Source organism: Herpailurus yagouaroundi, unplaced genomic scaffold (assembly GCF_014898765.1).
Source record: "Herpailurus yagouaroundi ecotype Mexico unplaced genomic scaffold, PumYag 196, whole genome shotgun sequence".
Lineage (NCBI taxonomy): Eukaryota > Metazoa > Chordata > Mammalia > Carnivora > Felidae > Herpailurus > Herpailurus yagouaroundi.
Window position 1 is genome coordinate 7,494,519 of NW_024412427.1, and position 19,707 is coordinate 7,514,225.

Consider the following 19,707-nt stretch of genomic DNA (forward strand, 5'->3'; position numbering starts at 1 on the left):
GTGGCGGCTCCACGGCTGCGCTGATGAGTTGCTCCTGCTCCGGGCCTGCGGGTAGCCGAGCTCTTAAGGGTCAGCTAGAGAGAGGGAGTAACGAGCCCCAGTGACCCGGCCGCGGCGCAGGCAGCGGATCCCGAACTGAAGCCTGAGAGTCCGGCCCCCTCCATCCTAGCGCGCCCCCTGCTGGCCGCGCTGCTCCCGGGCTCTCACGCCGGGCTTGGGCGTGACTGACCAGTCCTGTCTCCGTAATCCCCTGCATTTAAATCATTCGTAAATCCGTTCAAAAAATACTGGCTTTGATTACACCTTCAGGTAGCTTTTCCTTTTCTCGGCCCATCAAGTTATTGTCCTGGCAAAATCCCAAACCTGGTTAAACCCCACTCTTCACCTACTTTCCCCCGCACCTGGGCAGCCCCTACGGTCCTGGGGGAAAGACTACGCAACCAAGCTGTCTGTGCCTCAAATTCACAGTCTCAAGTGGATCCTTAAGATTGACTGCTAGCCTACATTTCCCTCAGTCACCCTACCTTTTCCTTTCGTTCTTACTCTTAGCGTTTGCTTCGTATTTCACTGAGAAAATAGAAGCAACCAGAGAGAACTTCTTCCACATGCTGCCACCACATCTACCTACCCATCTACATCTCCGCCCACTTACTGGGCCTTCTGTTACTACCAATGAACTGTCCCTGAGCCTAACACCAATCCTTCCATTGGGGCATTAGCTTCCAGCCCCTCTGCTACTAACCTATATCCCTACAGCAATGCTCTTTCCCGGATCATCAGTTTCCCTTCTTTTACTGCTTCATTCCTCTCAGCATACTGATATTGGAGTATTTTTCATCTTCAATCAACCTTCTCTTGACCTTCCTCTAGAGTTTCCTCTCCATTTCTCTGCTTATTTTTATAGCATAAAACCTGAAATCAGTTGTCTCTACTTGCTGTCTCCAGTCTTCCTCCCATTCTTTCTTGAACTAGTCGAAGGGGCTGTGCCTCCCCTGCTCAACCAAAACCTCTTGTCAAGGTCATGAGGAGCTCCACAGCACTAAATCCAATAGTCAGCTCTCAGGCCACATTTTCTTTGTGTAAATGAGAAAGTAAATACACAACTGTAAAGTGCTTCTTCATAAATGCGACCCAGGAGGATCCAAGAGAGCACGGTTCTCTACCCTCTTTCAAGACACCAACAAACTTCTGCTTATGACAAAGATAAGGACCACAGTCTGGGGCTGTGCAGCCACATAGCTTGTCAATGCCCCTATTGCTGGAAATAAAAAGTGAGAATAACCAGGGTCTCCCCTGCTGTCGTGTTGTAGTAATGTAAAGTAGTATAGAGTATTTTACCAGTAGAAGGACCAGGGTGGAGGGGGGAAAGACGGTAAGGCAGGTCGGCCGGTGCACTCCAAAACTAGAAGGGCAGCCCCGTTATTTATACATGTTACCAGATAAACCTTTGAAAGTAGGGGGGAAAAAAACCTCATATACTTATGAGTTATTACAGGGTTCCATGTTATTCCAAAGGGAACATTTGACAAAGTGAAGGTCATTCCCAACCACCCTTCTTTGGATTTCACCATCCCCCGATGCATTGGATTTCACCATCCCCCAATCTAGAAAGACATCTACTCCGTGTCTGAGCCCTCAGAGCTCCCTCTGCTTTAGGGACCTTCCAGGAGAGCCTTCTGTCATGGGGACGGGGACCAGGAGCCCTCCCCTGCCCTCCATCCCAGAGATCATCTCTTTGTGAATTCAACTCAGCATAATTCAAGTGAGCTCGCTGCAATGACCACAGCCACACTAGCAGGTGTTATTAAAAGGAATTTTAATAATCTTAATTAAAAACTCTCAACAGTGAATTCTGTCACAGGCCTTGGCAGCTGGAAGCAACCCCAGGGTCACGCCCCTTTGGGGTGTGGTCGAGCCACGGTCTTGGATCGAGGCCCACCACTGCCACGTGGCGAGGAGCTACCCGGAAGTTACTTCAATACAATATCAAAGATCCGCGAGGATTTTTTTTTTAAAAAAGTTTTAAATATATTAGACTCTCTTGATTGCCATTTTTTACACAAAGCTGCTGATACAGTATACAGAGTTTTAACGTTTTTTCACATAAAATACATTTTTCTTCAGTGTTCTCTGTACATCAGTGGCTTCTGGTCTGGTGAATTATTGCGGAGGGCTGGGTGTCTGCAGACTTTTCCTCGGTGCACAGAGCCAGGCCCCGCACTGTGGCACTTGCAATGTTCATGGGAAGCAGGCCCTCTGGCCAACTGGCCAACAAGAGACTCCTATCAAGGAGAGGTCTACAGCTTCTAGCAAAGGGGGTCACTTCTGGAGAGTCAACCACTGACCGCATGACCCTTCGCTCTTACATGCACTGGGATGGCGGAGGCTGTCCCCAGGCTACAATAGCAAGAGTTAAATGCAGTCCCTCTGAGCATCTTGTAAAAACTGCCCTTCTGGAAAGTGCCCCAGTAAAACCTACTCTGGGAAGGCAAGTGGGGGAGAGAGCTCAACACCAAAAGGTATCTGGTACCAATTGCCAAAAACGGTCTCGTTATTACAGAGCCAGCAAACCATGGCGGTGTAGAACAGGGTTACCCCCTTGTTTGCTTTCCTAAGCCCACTGACCCTGATCCAACAGTGTGGAGGAGTTCAATCGCAGCTGCATATTTGGTGGAGAATTACATCCTGAACCTGGGTCTAAGGTTTACTCCACTTCCCTGAGCTCCTGGCCAGGAACTATCTGGTGACAGCCACAGTCTTCAGTGGTCCGGGGGCACAGGGTGGGAGCAAAGGCCAGAGCTCACAGTGAGCCACGTGGCATGTGATTTGTGAGTAGCCTCCTGTAATCAGCCAGGAACTACCACCGGACCTGGGACTCCGGAGTGAGCTGAGCATCTGGTATACCTTGCTAGCGTTCTCCCCGCTCCTTGATCCACACCTGCCAGGAGGAGGCAGATGCATGAGGAAAGGCTTCAGTGTTAAAGGAGAAGTTCCTCACCTCCCATTATCCATTGGTGGGGCAGGGGGACTCCATAACAAAGGAGCACAAAGGAGCAAGAGACAGTGAGTTTCAGAACCCGAGGTGCAAGCAGCAGCAAATTCCAGACTCTCTGTTCTTCCACATACTGACCTCAAATCTGCCAGTCTACGATGCCCCAAAGATGCTGGCCTGAAGGCAGCTCTCCCTGAAAGTCCCAGACAGACTTGGAATGCTGTCTCCATGGAACTCAAGAGCCAGCATCTGCGTTTAGTGGCAAATGTTATCCGGGGATGGCCAGGACGGCAGTTTGGCTGCTGATGGGTTTCCCACTCTAGAGACTCCAGAGCTGGAAACCAAGGTGAAGCTATAGCAGGATGCTGTCCCTCTGTCTCAGGTGAACTTCAGAGGGGCTCCTGAGACCTCAAGGTATCAGATGCTGGTCGTCAAGGGAGAAAAACTGTAAAACGAAGTCTCCTCGCCTTGTCTTGCTCCTCCTTTACCCCCAGAGCCTAACCTAGTGCCTGGTATTGTCTCAGCTACTCAATAAACGACATGAGCGAATAAATGAATGACCCTGACCCCGCCTTGTCCCTCAACACCACGGAGACCCGTAGGTTGAGTTCCCAGGTACTCGAAGCCCTAGTAAGGAACGGCTTACCCGGACTGAAAACAAGAGCTAAAATGCCCATGAGGCTGCGCTTGGCTGCTGTCGGGGAATCAGCTGGGATTCCCGGCCTTCTTTCCAGCTGGGAGATGAGTGGCCCAGGAGGCAGGAAGTGAGGGGAAAGAGGGAGTGGCCAGAAGGGCTCGGAGTGGGCAACGAACGCCTTCAGTCTCTGGCCCCTGAGCCAGCAGATCCGAAAACCTGCACAGCCCTCTCCTGGGAGGGTGTGGCTTCCCTTGGCATTCTTCTGCTTGCAGCTTAAGTTGGCTCAAAAGGAGTTCAGGGTCAGTCTAATCTGAACACTGTTTTAGAGTCAAAGGTATGTGTGTTCTGATCATTCTTGCCCCGCTCCAGCCATGGGCTGACGTGACGGAGAGAGAGACTGCCGCAGAGGCCAGGGGCACAGGAGGCATCACACATCCCTGCCTGCAGTCTCCTGAGCTGCCCCTCCACCCTCCACTGGATCTGTCCTGGACTTGGGGTGGGGCTGGCCTGCTGCTGTGACCCTCCCTGCTCCCAGGAGCCACCAGGTGCACAGTGACTCCACTGAGCCCTCTGCTCTCTGGTCCAGCTGCCCTGCTCCTGGAAAAGCATCAGCCAGGCCCCTGGGATCCAGGGCTATGGGGCCATGGAGGCCACAGTGGGGACTGGGGCTGATAAACAGCAGACCCCCTTACTGGAATTGTGGCACAGGGGGGCTCCTCCAGCCCCAGCTCCCTGGCCCAGGGGCCCCTCAGGGAGAATTTCTCACAGGCTCAGAAAGAAGTTTAAAGGGAACCCAGATTTGTCCCCCAAATCCCAGAATTTGGACCTAGGGAGCCCCTTCAGAGCTCTAAGGAGGTAGTTGTAGGATAAATAAAAGGCGCACAGAGCAGGGAACAAACCTGCGGCTTATGAAGTACACCAGTAGGTTTTGGCTGAGCCTGTGAACAGTACCCAACTCGTGGGCAGCAATTTCAAAGGGGCTCTTGAGAAAATGCAGTCGAGAGACGGTGGGCAGCTTGGTTTTCCCTCCCCAGCATCAGGGAGATCAGGGCTTTGAGACTGTTGGGCTGCAGTGAGGCCCCTCTCTAGCCCCATCACCGCTGTCCTGAATGCAATGCAGGGTGTTGGCCATGGGCGCCTTGGATTTGCAGCCCTGGGGTGTCACCACTCCCACGAGAGCAGGCTGGGAGACCCTGGGCCAAGCAGGACCTCACAAGGGCCAACTGGAAAACTTGTCTCAACGAGCATTTCAGAAAAGGCAAATCTGGGCGGGGGGTCCTGGGCATTTACCCCGGGAGGGGTGGGGGCTCCCAGCAGTTTCTCACTGTTCACTCCGATGGCTCACTCAGCCTGAGGGAGTCTGGCTGACAGAGGCTGGACCGAAATCACCTGGATATTCACAAAGACTGGCCAGGGCACTGGGCTCCCTCAGGTCACCAGAGAGGGTTGTAGAAATTAACAACACAAACTCACTCCTCGCCCTGGAAAGCCCTTGCAACCGAAGCTCCTCACTTAGCTTCATTCTTCCAACACCAGTCAGTAAAACCCAGTGAGCATGATGCTATCCACGAAAGAAAGCAAGAAAGCAAATTCAGTTCTCTCCCACCTATAGTTTTACAGCCTAAAAGAATCCTTTTATCCAACGCACTTTCGGAAACACTAACCTTATTCCCCCTCGCCTCCAATTTTTGACACTTCCGTCCAAAAGTAAAATAGGATTTGGATTATCCCAGGCATGGAATATCCCAGGCATTAGCCTGGTTTTCTACCTCGGCCTCTGGGTGGTCACACAGCTGGCCTCCGGCATGCGCAAGGCTGTGGGGAGAAGGCCATTGCCCGTCTCATTGACCCCACATGGGTTCAGAGCTTCCTCTGAACAAAGAGTGTCCCTCCTCTCCTGCTAGATGTGGATGGTAGCCCAGCCGCCGCCCCCCCCCCCGCCACGTGACCCTGGGCAGGACCATGGGTCTCAGCTTCGCAGCCCCCCTCCCCTACTAAAGCCACGTTGGCAGTGGTGATGAAACGGGAGTCTTAGCCTCAATCCTCTTGGGAAGAACCCACAAATTCTCAGTCCCACCTGCTTCCCATGAGCCCAGCTGTGTCATTCCTACACAGGGTTGAGCGTGTGTGTGTGTGTGTGTGTGTGTGTGTGTGTGCGCGCGCGCGTGCACGTGCGCACCGATATGGGATATGCGAGTCCCGGTCCAGAGAAGCCTTAACCGACAACAGAACTGGAATGGAATCCCAGCGCCCCCCCCAAAATCTGACAGCGGGGTGAGTCAGGAAGCCACGATGGGGCCTTGTTTCTGACGGCAGACAATGCAGCGGAAGCAGAGCCGTGGGAAGTGGTGATGCTATGGGCCGCTGGGTGAGAGGTGGGCTCAGCTCTGGAAAGCAAAGCCCACCTCCCCGCAAGCTGCCCTCTGATGTCTCCCCAGCCAGGGCTGCCGGGTGAGTGGATTCCAGAGACCCCTCCCCGAAGCATCTCTCTCCTCCGTCACACAGAGACTAGGAGATGCGGCAGCAGCCGTGGACCTTCTCCTCCATCTCCTCCATGGGGGCCTTGAACTTCAAGAGCGGGGGATCTCCGCTGGTGACCGTGTAATATACCGAGGTTCCATTGCTGCTGTAGGGTGAAGTTCTGCCTCCGATCAAGGGGGCCTTGCCTTCGCTGCTCCTCTCGCCCGTCCTGCCCATGCTGCTGCCCAGGTGAGTGCTCAGGAAGGGGTGGCTGAGCAGCTTGGCCGCGGCCCGCTGCCGCTTCAGCTCCAGAAGCGTCTGGGGACTCTGTTCCTTGTAGCCACTCCAGGGCGAGGAGGCATCGGCCACGCCGGGGCTGCCATAGGCCATGTTGTAGTCAGGCACCTCGTGCACTTTCCAGACATCCCCGTTGGACAGTGCATACTGGTAGGTGCTGACTGGAGCCCGGAGGCCATTCTCAACAGGCCCGTCCATTTCACTTCGTGGGATCTTGGTAGAAAACTCGGAGAGCAGCACGGGCTTCTCCAGCCGGGGGTTCTGAGGGGGAGAAGGACAACGTTACCAGCCGGGTAGAGGATCCAAACCCACTCCCTGCTTGCACCTCTGCTGAGGGCCTTATTGCCTGGACCTGTCCTCGCTCCATGCTCCCAACCGAGCTCACAGGACCTCCGTTCTGCTTCAGGGGACTCGCCGATCTATGCGTTTTGACAGAGCTGGACAATCCCCATCCTTGCCGTGAGGACTGGACCATGACCCCAGGCATGGCCAGTCGGCAGACTCACTGCAGGAATTGGTTCTTGGCTGAAACTGGTTGCACAAAACTCATCCCTGGGATCTGTGCCAGAACAAGTGGGAAACAGAAGTTCTGTTTATGCAGAACTCGAGGGTGGCCACAGTGATGGAAGCTGGGGGCCTGGGGGAGACGGCATGTCAAAGGGTCCACTCGACAGTGCCGCTGACATAAAGGGAGGCTGAAGGGGTGCACCTTGAGCCCCAGTGTCCAGTCGGCCCCAGACTTTGCGGTGACACGAGCCGATAAATTCTTGTTTTGTGTAAGCCATTTCTAGCTGAGTTTTTGGCCACTTGTCATCTTCCTTCTGTATTCCCAGCAAATATCCACTCCAAACAGCAGAAATGCTAACCCAGAAACCCCCGGACAACGAGAGCTTTGAAAGAAGCTGCTGCCTATAAACTAGAAACTAAAAGGTGGCTGTATTTGGTGACAAAAAAAGCAGAGCAAAACTCACCATAAATAAAGTCAAAAGGCACATAAAAATATTTGCAATGCATATGACAGAAAAGGGACTAATTTCCCAAATAAATAAGAGCTCTTAAAAGTCCATTTTAAAAAGCCCAACTACCCAGGGGCACCTGGGTGGCTCCGCCGGTTAAGCGTCCGACTCTTGATTCCGGCTCAGGTCATGATCTCATAGTTTGTGAGTTCAAGCCTTGCATCTGCTGTCAGGGCAGAGCCTGCTTGGGATTCTGCCTCCTCTCTCTCTCTCTCTCTCTCAATGACCCTCCCCACTTGCTGTCTATCTCTCTCTCAAAATAAATAAAAACTTTTAAAAACTTTAAAAATTGAAAAAAAAAATATATAAGGCCAATTACCCAACAGAAAAACAACAACAAAGGACACTAATGTGCAGCTCCCAACAATAATAATAATAATATTCATAGCATATAAACACAGGAGACAATATTCAGTCTCACTAACAACTAATGACATAAAAATAAAAGCAACAGAATATTTTTACCTATCACATTAACAAATATTTTTTTTTAATTTTTTTTAACGTTTATTTATTTTTGAGACAGAGAGAGACAGAGCATGAATGGGGGAGGGGCAGAGAGAGAGGGAGACACAGAATCGGAAGCAGGCTCCAGGCTCGGAGCCATCAGCCCAGAGCCTGACGCGGGACTCGAACTCACAGACCGCGAGATCGTGACCTGAGCTGAAGTCGGATGCTTAACCGACTGAGCCACCCAGGCGCCCCAACAAATATTTTAAAACTCTGTTGTGCCTCAGGGTCGGCAAGAGTGTGGGAAAACTGGCAGGTATATAAACTCTGCCACCACACCTCTTTGGGGGATAATATCACATCACCCCCCCACACATGCACCCCACCAAAAAAAATTGGTTTTTAAGGAAAAATGCATACTCTACACCAACAAGCTCATTTCTAGGACTTCATTTCACAGATGTATGCTCCCTTAGGGGAGAAAAGCCTGGAAGTCACCATTAGGCAGTGGGGAAATTATGGCAAGTAGTTGTGCTGGAACGTTCCGCATCTGATAAAAAGAATGAAGGCAATCTTCATGCGCTGACTTGTGATTCCAAGAATTTCCATTTCTTGGAAAGACCTCCAAGAAATATACAATTGGGTTAAATCATGGTAAGGGGAGGGGCCCTTTCTATAGTCAGCTTCCATGTATGTGTGTATATTCTTTTTGTTTTTAACGGCTCCTTCCGAGCTACACAGGCAGACTGAAGCCACATTTGAGACTTTTTTTTTTTTTTTTTTTTGGCAGCTTGAATTTTGGATCTATTTTCTTTGCTTCCGGAATGGTCCTGGAAAAAGACCATTCTTCATTGTCTAAATAAGTGCTTCTCTAACTTCATGTGCATATGAGTCACCTGGGGCTCTTGTTAAAATGCACATGCTGAGTCACCAGATCCGGGTTGGGACTTGAATTTCAGCATTTTTCTAAGAAAATTCCAGACTGACGCTTTGAGTAGCAGGGATCTAAAACCCAGATGCACAATGGCATCACCTGAGGAGTTAAAAACACATATCCATGCCAACCTGAAAAGGCTACATAGTGTGATTCCAACTTGATGACATTCTGGAAAAGGCAAAACCACGGAGATGGTAAAAAGATCAGTGGTCGCCAGGGGGTTGGGGAGGGATGAACAGGTACACCAGGGATTTTTAGGGCAGTGAAAGTATTCTGTATAAAAGTTTAACGATGGATATGTGACATTACACATTTGTCAAAATCCACAGAATGTACAACATCCAGAGTAAACCCTAACATAAGCAATAGACTTCAGCTAATCATCATATATCCATATTGGCTCATCAATGATAACGTAACTACCACACTAATATAAGATGTTAATACCAGTGGATATCGGGGGACATGATGAGGGGTGTGTGTGGAAACTTTATGTACTTTCTACATATGTTTTCTATAAGCTACAACTGCTCCAAAAAATCAAGTCTATTAGTTTCTTTTTAAATACATCAGTACAGGGGCGCCAGGGTGGCTCAGTCAGTTGAGCGTCCGACTTCAGCTCAGTTCAGGATCTCGCAGTTTGTGAGGTCGAGCCCCACGTGGGGTTCTGTGCTGACAGCTCAGAGCCTGGAGCCTACTTCAGATTCTGTGTCTTCTCCTGTCTCTGCCCCTCCCATGCCCATGCTCTGTCCCTCTCTGGGTCTCTCAATAATAAATAAACATTAAAAAAATTTTTAAATACATCAATACAATGCCCGGACACCAGTCCCAAATATTCAGATTTCATTTGTCTGGGTTGCAACCTAGACATCAGAATTTTTTGAAAACAAACCCAAAAACACCGCCCCAGGTGATTTTCTCGTACAGTTAAGTTTGTGAACTACTGGTTAAGAGACGGGATTGTCCCATCACTCCTGAGTTCCAGGGATTCAGCTCTGCCAAAAGCGTGTGCCAAAGCCAGCCCTGGGGGTTAACCGGATAGAGTCTTGGCAGAAACCTGACTTGCGGGTCAAGCTGAGCAAATACTCCCCCCCAGATGCATGGTCCTCAAACTCTAGTGTGCCCCAGAATCCCCTGGACGCCTGGTGAAAACACACATTGCTAGTTAAACCCAGAGCCCAGTGTTTATGATTCAGTACCTCTGGGGCGAGGCCAGAGAATTTGCATTTCTAAATTTTTTTTTAATGTTTATTTATTTTTTGAGAGAGATACAAACAGAACACGAGCTGAGGAGGTGCAGAGAGAGAGGGAGACACAGAATGTGAAGCAGGCTCCAGGCTCTGAGCTGTCAGCACAGAGCCCGACGTGGGGCTCGAGTTCACAGACTGCAAGATGGTGACCTGAGCCGAAGTCAGATGCTTAACTGACTGAACCACCCAGGCGCCCCTGGGAATCTGTATTTCCAACAAGTTCCCAGGTGATGCCGCTGCTGCTGGTCCAGGGGCCACACTTGGAGAATGTCTGTCTTAGAGACCATCGCAGCCCTGTCAGTACCTACAGCCTTGAAAGGGGGAGGTAAGAAAAAGGAAGGGGCTGTGGGCTTTGTAGCTGTGCCCTGCGATCTCCTTGGTTTACCCCGGGGGCTGGGACTGATACCTGGGGCCCTGGACCCTGACAGCTGCCCTTTGACGCTGGATGGCTGGGCAACTGGCGGGAAGACAGCCATCTTCAGAATGGTCTCTTTCCAGGACCATTCTGGAAGTAAAGAAAACAAATACAAAAATTCAAGCTGCCATCTCTCCCCAGGCCTGAAACCCCAGCCCCAGAGGCAAAATGGCCCATTCTTTTTGCCTTCAACAAACCCCTAAATAAACTGCAGTCTGACGAGGACGCCGTAGAAATTATCAACAGACTCGGGCCACCCCCCTCCCACCCTAATTCCCTGCAGGGCTAATGATTTACACGGCTCCACGCCAACTGAGCACTTGTGGCAGAGTCCCTGGCCTGGGAGAGCTGAACAAACACAGTAGGTGTGAAGGAGGAGCTGCTTCCATGAGGATTTAAGAATCTTGGTCTCTCTCCCACCCATCAATAAGGAAAAGATAAGCAGCCCAACAAAAAGGGGCAGAAGAACAGACGTGGCACAAAAAAAAGATAACCAGACGGCCAAGAAGCACATGAAAATGTGTTCACCACCAACCACCATCAGGCAAATACCAATTTAAAATGCAAGGGACGCCTGGGTGGCTCAGTCGGTCAAGTGTCCAACCCTTGATTTCGGCCCAGGTCATGATCCCCTGGTTCGTGAGTTCAAGCCCCACATCAGGCCCTGCACTGACAGAGTGGAGACTGTTTGGGATTCTCTCTCTGTCTCCCTCTGTCCCTCCCCCACTCTCTGTCTCTCTCTCTCTCTCTCTCTCAAAATAAACATTTAAAAATGAAATGAAATGAAATAACTAAAATAGAAAATAATAAAATGAAATGAAATGAAATAAAATAAATGAAATAAAATAAAATAAAATAAAATAAAATAAAATAAAATAAAATAAAATGCGAGCTACCACAGTAACCCCACCAGGATGGCTCGGATGGAAAGGAATGAGTACACCAAGGATTGGCAAGAAGCTCTCACGTTTCTTGAGCACTGTTGGGAGAGTAGATGGGTATTATCACTCTGGCAAAGTGCTTGGCGGTATCTTGCGTAGCCTCCCCATGACTCATCCTGCATTTCTGGGTATAGAGCCTACAGAAAATAGTGCTGATGCCCACCAAAAGACATGGATGAGAATGTTTTGAGCAGCTTTATTCAAAATAGCCCCACACTTGAAACAACCCAAAGCAGGAACAACCTGATCCTCCACCAGCAGGAGAATGGACACGTGCGTCGTAGCCTAGCTAAACGACAGAACTTTCCAGAGCAATGAAAACGAATGAACTCTGCTGCTACGTGCCTGTACATGGACGAGTCTCATAGTCAAGAATGAAGTCAGATACAAAAGACCACCTACTGGGGCGCCTGGGTGGCGCAGTCGGTTAAGCGTCCGACTTCAGCCAGGTCACGATCTCGCGGTCCGGGAGTTTGAGCCCCGCATCAGGCTCTGGGCTCATGGCTCGGAGCCTGGAGCCTGTTTCCGATTCTGTGTCTCCCTCTCTCTCTACCCCTCCCCCGTTCATGCTCTGTCTCTCTCTGTCCCAAAAATAAACGTTGAAAAAAAAAAAGGAAAAAAAAAAAAAAAAGACCACCTACTACCTGGATCCATTCGTATGCAGATGTGGACACAAAACTAACCTCTACTGTTCCAAGTTAAGTAGTGTCTCTCTTTGGGGAGGTGGGGAGGAAGGACCACTGGAAGAGAACATGGAAACTTCCTGGGGGTGATCGAAATGTTCTATGCATTCGCCTGAGGGTACACATTTATAAAAGTCCATTGAAAAATCCATTTAAGATTTGTGTACTGCGGCATCTGGGTGGCTCAGTCGGTTGAGTGTCCGACTTTGGCTCAGGTCATGATCTCGCGGTCCGTGAGTTCGAGCCCCGCGTCGGGTTCTGTGCTGACAGCTCAGAGCCTGGAGCCTGCTTCTGATTCTGTGTCTCCCTCTCTCTCTGACCCTCCCCCGTTCATGCTCTGTCTCTCTCTGTCTCAACAATAAATAAATGTTAACAAAAAATTTAAAAAAAAAAAGATTTGTGTACTTTACCGTACATAAATCCAACTCACGAAGGAAAAGTAAATAATGTGTAGTGGAAGACATCTGAAATGTGATTTGATTTCAGTCTAGAGCTGTTTTCTCCCCAACCCCCAAGCTTAGGGACCAGGCAGAACAAAGCCTCCGAGGTGCCCTCTCTGTCCCCAGCCAAGGCTCCAGTGGATTCCCTTCAGTGGGCACCTTCCCCTGCGGGTGAGACAAGGCTGCACGTGACCTCTCTGCTCCAGCTGGGAAGCAGGGTCCCACTGTGACAGGTGGGCACTCTGGGCAGCTAATCATTTCGCATCCCACCAAAGCCACACTGTCTAGAGATGTGTTCAGCTGCTCATGGTCGGTAGAAGAACCAAAAAAGGCAGACCACTGCTGGGATGGTCAGCCCCTCCCTTTTTTGTCCCCAGCAATTCTGCTCTGGCCCCAAACTTGCTGGCCCCACGAAGCGAGACAGCAGCCATGCATGGAACCTGAGTCCAGTAGTGTCCTCCCAAAAGTCATGGCCAACCCACACCTCCGAATGTGACCTTAGTTGGAGGTAGGGTCTTTGCAGATGCAATACATTAAAATAAGGTGAAGTCACACTGAGTTAGGCTGGGCCCTAATCCAACAACTGCCGTCTTTCTACGAAGAGAAAACAGAAACACAGACACACACAAGGAAGAAGGCCATGTGAAGACAGAAGCAGAGACTGGAGTCATGGAATGCCCGAGCCACCGGAAGCTAGGAGAGAGGCGTGGAAAGATACCCTTTCAGAACCCCCAGAAGAAACCAACCCCGTGGACACTTTGATAGTAGACTTCTGGCCTCCAGAACCACAAGAGAATAAATCTCTACTGCTCTGAGCCACCAAGTTGACGGTAACGTGATACATACAGCAATCCTTGGAAACCAACACAGCATCATTCCCTTAAGAAAGTTGAACGCCCATGGGGCACCTGGGTGGCTCAGTCAGTTAGGCGTCCAGCTTCGGCTTAGGTCACGATCTCACGGTTCGTGAGTTTGAGTCCCGCATTGGGATCTCTGCTGTCAGCATAGAGGCCACTTCAGATCCTCTGTCTCCCTCTCTCTCTGCTCCTCCCCTGCTCACTCTCTAAATAAATAGATAGATAGATAGATAGATAGATAGATAGATAGATAGATACTAAAAAAAAGAAAGAAAGTTTAATGCCCAGACCCCTGGCTACTCCTCAAGCAGGCTTCTTGGAGGTCCTCTCACTACCCTCCTCAGTTTTTCAAAAAATGTCTTCCAACCGACGTGTTCTGCAAACACAATGGTCAGCATCTTGTTATTCCCCCCCCCGCCCCAGCCAAAAAGTTTTAGTGCCTTTAGCTCCCAGGGTGGCTGCTGCACTGAACCTCCCTTCTGGGAAGCCCAGAACTAGGTTTGCGGGAGCACAAGTAGGCGCATGGCAGTTACCTCCTGTCTGTTATGAGACCCTACTGTGTGCCGAAGTTCCTGGCTCTGACTCTCACAACCCCAGGATTGCCTCATTAACCACAGGAGCCACCAGCATCAGATGGGGTCCTGCTGGTTGAAGGGCACTGCCCGGCCACCCTCCCTTGGAAGGCCCCGAGAAGAAGAGGCAAGACCGGGCTGGGGTCCTGGCCACCTCCCAAGTCGGGGCTGACACCGAGGCAGGGGCATGAAGCCACTCACTGGGTCCTTATTCTCTTGGTCTGTTCTGGTCTCCCTGATGTCCCCGTTGTAGGCGGAAGTCCGCTGATCCTCGGCCGCACTCCGCTGCTGCCACAGGATGGCCTCTCCCTCATACTCCTTCCGGTACAGGTTGGTCCTGTCCGACAGGCTGGCTCGCCGCACCACCTTCCTGAGGGGAGAGAGGAGGTGCTAGAGGGCTGTGCCCAGGTGCCACGGGCAGAAGCATCCCCAGGGGCCAAGGCTGGCCGGCCCTGGCTCACCCACGGCTCCCGGCGCTGGATGTCCTCCGGCTCAAGGACGATTTGTGTCTCAGCTGTGACTTCATGATCACGTCATGCTTGTGTTTTAGCTCCAGCAGCAGGACTTTGAACTCCTCCTCCTCACACAGGTCTGAAGAAGCAAAGGAGACTGTTGTGGGGAGCAGTGCAGGGGCCGGTGGCCCCTGAGGGCCCTCCAGGCCACGGCAGCTGCCATCCCAACACCCTGAGAACTCCCAGCATCTTTTGGGGCATCATCCAGGGAGGAAAGAAAACAATGCCAGCCTTACTTCCTGGGCTACACCCCAATCCTTAGAGGATAAGAACAGGAACCCCAGGATCTGTACAGTCACAGCTCCTAAGGTTCCCAGCTATGGGAAGAGCCATCCCCCTTTGGTAGTTTCCAACAGGAGTCATCAACTCTCCAGCGATATAAGACACATCAAGAGAAACAAGCAAGTACTCTACGTAGTCCAAGCCCCAAATTACATGTATATCAAATCATATATACCTACCCATTCAATCCACCTAATCATTTCATTCACCTGTCTTCTTGTTCACTGACCCAGCCATCCATCCACAGATTCATCCCCTACCCTCCCATCCACTTATTCATCCATCTATCCAACCATCCAGCCATCTAGCTGTCCATCCATCCATCCGGCCAGCCAGCCAACCATCTAGCCATCCGTCCATCCATCCATCCATCCATCTATCCACCCATCCATCCAGCTGTCCATCCACCCATCCTCACATCCATCCATCCATCCATCCATCCATCCATCCATCCATCCAACCACACATCCATCCATCCATCCACCCATCCGTCTATCCATCCAACCTTCCATCCATACATTCATCCACTTACCCATACACGTATCTATCCACCTATCCAGCTGTGCATCTGCACATTAAACTACCCTTCATTAATTTATTCATTCATCCTATCCATCCACACACGAATCCACCATCTAGCCAACTATATATTTATCCAATTATTCCACTATCCATCAAATAATTAATGAGTACCTATGTGTATATTAGTTTTTACGCTGGACTCACCTATTGGCATCTCATCCATGGATGTCCTAGCACTGAGACTGGCCCCATGGGACACCAATAGCTCTGCCATCTGCATCTGAAACACAGGAAGAAGCCCACGTTCCCCTTCGGCTCAAAAAGCCTGGGAGGCAGTAAGAGTGCCCAATGTCTCTCAGGATATGACATAAAGAATGATGGGGCAGAGCGGGTTCCCAGGGAAGGCTCTGCACCCTGGAGCCAGGGATCCTGTCCACACAATGGGCTTGACACCTCCTCCAGCGTGCCTGGGCCATGCCAAGGGACAGAAGAAGAAGGAGTCAGCTGTCAATCTAGAGCTGTCAGGAATCCAAGGAGGGGCGGCAACAGCTGTAATCAGAGTTTTGTATCTGGGAAACAAAAGGGGAAACTACTCAAATCAAAAATGTGAGGAATTTTCTAATTTGGCAAATGTGATCATCATCTTCTTAGGACACAACCCGTCAAATGGTTTTGCAAACTCTCAAGGTCCTTTCCTATCCCACAAACTAGCTGTGGTCAACCCCTTCGGTGGGTCTTGTGAACCCTCTGCCGGCCCAAAGGACAGCGGGCTGGTCCTGCGTGCCCTCCCTCCCAGCCCGACGGCGGAGAGTTACCTGTCCCCAGAAGGCGGCCGCGTGCAGGGGCTCCCAGCCATCCCAGTCCTTCACGTCCACACGCACTCCATGGTCCAGGAGGAGCTCGGCTGCCCGCAGGTACCCGTTGGCTCCAGCTATGTGCAGCTGAAGGACAGAAGGAAAGTGAGCATTCCCTACGGGCACCAGTCCCACTTCTTCCCAAATCCCAGCTCATTCCGGGGGGCAGTGAACGGAAGAGAATGAGTCGGAAATCCAGCCACATTACAAAGCATTCTTAAGGCCACTCTCCATCCTGTGGTGGGTCTGAGAGCCCCTGTGGTTAAGGCAACAGCACTTACTGAGTCCCTACCACGTGCTGAGCTCTGAGGAAGGGGTTTCAGAGGCCCAAAATGGTGGTTTTAAAATGTCTACCAATTCTCTGACATACCTCCCTTGAGAGATGAAGTTTCATTCCTCTCCCCTTGAATGTGGGCCAGAACAAGTGACCCGCTTCTAACAAACAAGACATTGTGAGGTGGTGGTGTGTGATTTGAGGTGAGGTCATACGAGGCATTGCTGGTTCTACCTTAGGCTCTCTTGGGTCAATCACTCTAGGAATCAGCCATCGTGTAGTGCAGACCCTTAAGCAGCCACAAGGAGAGGTTGTAAGGAGGTGAAAAACTGAGGCCTCCGGCCAACAGCCAGCACTAACTTCTTAGCCATGTGAGTGCGCCATCTTGGAAGTGGATCTTCCAGCCCCAGTCAAGCCTTCAGATGGCCACAACCTCGTGAGAGGCCCCAACCAGAGCTACCCAGCTAAGCTGTTCCCAATTCCCTACCCACAGAAACCATGTGAGATAACAAATATTTACTGTTGTTCTAAGATGCTAAGTGTTGGGGTCACTTGTCACACAACGATAGGTAACCAACACATCCAACAAGGGAAAGCTTCATGTTGAGGCCACAACTCTTCTACCCAGCACCATTCAAGGCCTCTGGGGATGGATGCCGCCTTGCAGACCACAAATATCCCATCTGCTTGACCTCCAGAAAATATATAAAGTGCTTAGCGCATGACAAACAATAAGTGATTGTCTCGGAGGGCCGCGAGTGATGGTAAGGTGCACCCTGGGAAGAAAGGAAGGAGTAAGGAGATGAGGCAAAGAGAAACCAACTGCCCAGCCAAGGTGGGAGATAGAGCTGAGATCCCAAGGACGCCAGAGCTCTGGCGGGGCTGAGCTCTGCAGCCACAGAGCTCCGGTCAGTGGGACAGAGAAGGCATGACCCCAGGAAGTGGCCCTTCAGAACACAGCCCTGATGGTCAGACGCTGCCCCATCCCGGGGTAAGGTTGCTATGAGGTTCTGGCAAATAGAGGTTTTCCTTTATTTTTTTAATTTTCAGAATAAACCCGGGGTGGGATCTGGTACAGGCACACATGAAAATTAGAACAATCATCTGATTTACAAACGCGTGGTGTGCCAGTTGTGGAAAAGGACACCGAGCAGGCCAGCCAGACATCACAAACCGTGGGGCCCCATACTTGGCTGGGAAGAAAATGGCACGACCGGGAGAGTGATATTGCTAGAATCACCATAACACTGGGGCGCCTGGGCGGCTCGGCTGGTTAGGTGTCTGACTCTTGCTCTCAGCTCAGGTCATGATCTCACAGTTCGTGGGTTCGAGCCCCACATCAGGCTCCATGCTGACAGCGTGGGCCTGCTTTGGATTCTCTCCCCCTCTCTCCCCCTGTCCCCTGAGCTCGCTCACTCTCTCTCTCTCTCTGTCACAGACACACACGTGCGCGCACACACACACGTAAATAAACTTAAAAAGATGTTAATCACTAACATCCACTGCGAGTTTACAGACTCTGTGCTAAGCACCTATATGCAGAATCTCACTTACTCCTCCCAACAACCTGGCGAGGAAGGTGCTATTCGTATCCCCGCTTTACTGGGACGACCTGAGACCCAGTAGGGGCCTGGCCCATGTGGTCTGGGCCACCCTGAGGCCAGCCCTCAGCCCAAGAGAAGACCCGTGTGTCTAAAGGGCCCAGCCACACACCCAAAGGAGCTCCAGCCAGGGTGGGCCATGCCCTGGGACAGCTTAGCTTTGATTTCATACTGCCGTGTTCGGTCTCACTACCTAACTCTATCTTTTAGCGCTGGGCTGAGCAGGGACCCAGTGAATGGGAAAAGGCATAAAGCAGAGGGTGGGGCTCAGGAACCGGGTGGGGGAAGCCCAGTAACCACACCTGGGCCACCAGGTCGGGCCTGAGGGGCACTGAGGGGTCTTGCTGGTGAACCGCAGCTGGTCAGCTCAAGATGCTGAGACTCCTGAGTGCTTATGACCAGCACGGACCCCAAGCCCAGGCCAGGGCCCAGCCATCAGCAAGGGTTGCGGGGGGAGGGGGGGGCATCCGGGCTTCCAAGGCCCTGCTCTTGTTTTCAGTTTAGAGCCTCAGAAGCAGGCCCTCCCCAGTACTAGGCTGCATCGTCCTATGAAAGCCTATGGAGAGAGGTCAAGGTTTCTAATCGCTGACACTGGAGCCAAAAGGATGAATGGAGCCAATCAGGCAGATCTGAGAGAGCAGGTTCACTGTTCTAGCTCTCCAAAGTCCAGTAAAGCATGTGGCACGGAGGTCTGTGTCGACTGGATGGATGAATGATGGCACCAGCCACCCCTGGAGGAGGGGGAAATCATGAGCTCAGGATGGACACCTGGAGCTCAAAGTAGAGGAGGAACTTGGACACAGAACGGGCGGACAGCAGGGCTCCTGACTCCCAGCCCCAGCTGCAAGTGGCCAGATTCTCAAAGGGGGTGAGCCCCCCGCTCTGCTGACGCTCCATATTCCAGAGCCAACTCTGGCCCCAAAGCCATCTGGAGGAGGTTCAAGGCCCCAACTGTATAAGCTTAACCTCCACCAGGTGCTGGCCCACTTCGGCCACAGCTGGTCTTGGTTCCGGTGCTGACGCCCCCCGCCCCAGCCCAAACCCGCCGGGCCCATCTGCTCACCAGTGTGGCACCCTGGGCATCTATCCAGTCAAGGTCCTGGCCCGCTGCGATCATACAGTGGATGTCCGCAATCATCTGCTGCTCAGGGGCTGCCCGCATCTCGTTGATTTTCTCTTGGGTGATGCCTGCATGGGGGGCGGGGGGGGGGCACTGAGTCAGCACCTCGGGCCTAGGCCCCGAGCGGGGAGGGGTGGCGGGGTAGAAGGGCGAGGCACGGCTCCTGCTCCCCGAGGTCTGGCGGGCAAGGGAGAAGACAGACATGCCCATGGGTCACCGTCTCCCAGGCCCAGTGAACACGCACACCGTGCACTGGCCCAAAGATCAAGGGCCATGCCTGCCTGGAGCCCAGGAGACACTTAAATAGGATTGGTTACTGCAACATATTCCGTCTCTCTACACCAGAAATCCCTACATCCACCTGCCTGCCTGCAACCACTCAGTCGGCTGGCCCTGTCTTATCCTGCGGGTCTGGCCGGGATCACCTCCCTTGCTGACGCCCCCCTCTGCCTCGACCACCTGTCTGACCAGGGTCTCTCTGTTAGTTCCCTTCATCTCTCCCATGGCTGTGTCTGTAGCACGAGGGCTCAATGCTTAATGAATTTCTGTTACGGGCATGGATGAATTAGCGACCATGTAACTTCTGAATGGCGAG

At 51.7% G+C, this 19,707-nt stretch overlaps 1 protein-coding gene across 2 annotated transcripts in view; it reads right to left on the reverse strand.

Annotated features, from left to right (window-relative positions):
* Positions 1–1,799: 1,799 nt before the first annotated feature.
* PPP1R16B (protein phosphatase 1 regulatory subunit 16B) overlaps positions 1,800–19,707 on the reverse strand; it is a 101,131-nt gene continuing 83,223 nt past the window's right edge. For both annotated transcript variants that reach the window (XM_040447066.1, XM_040447067.1), the window contains 6 exons: positions 19,056–19,180; positions 16,079–16,204; positions 15,468–15,543; positions 14,409–14,538; positions 14,149–14,317; positions 1,800–6,647 (listed from right to left, as the gene is read on the reverse strand). In XM_040447066.1, the coding sequence (XP_040303000.1) occupies positions 6,138–6,647; positions 14,149–14,317; positions 14,409–14,538; positions 15,468–15,543; positions 16,079–16,204; positions 19,056–19,180 (1,136 nt within the window). In that variant the 3' untranslated portion in view covers positions 1,800–6,137. The remainder of the gene's footprint in view (positions 6,648–14,148; positions 14,318–14,408; positions 14,539–15,467; positions 15,544–16,078; positions 16,205–19,055; positions 19,181–19,707) is intronic.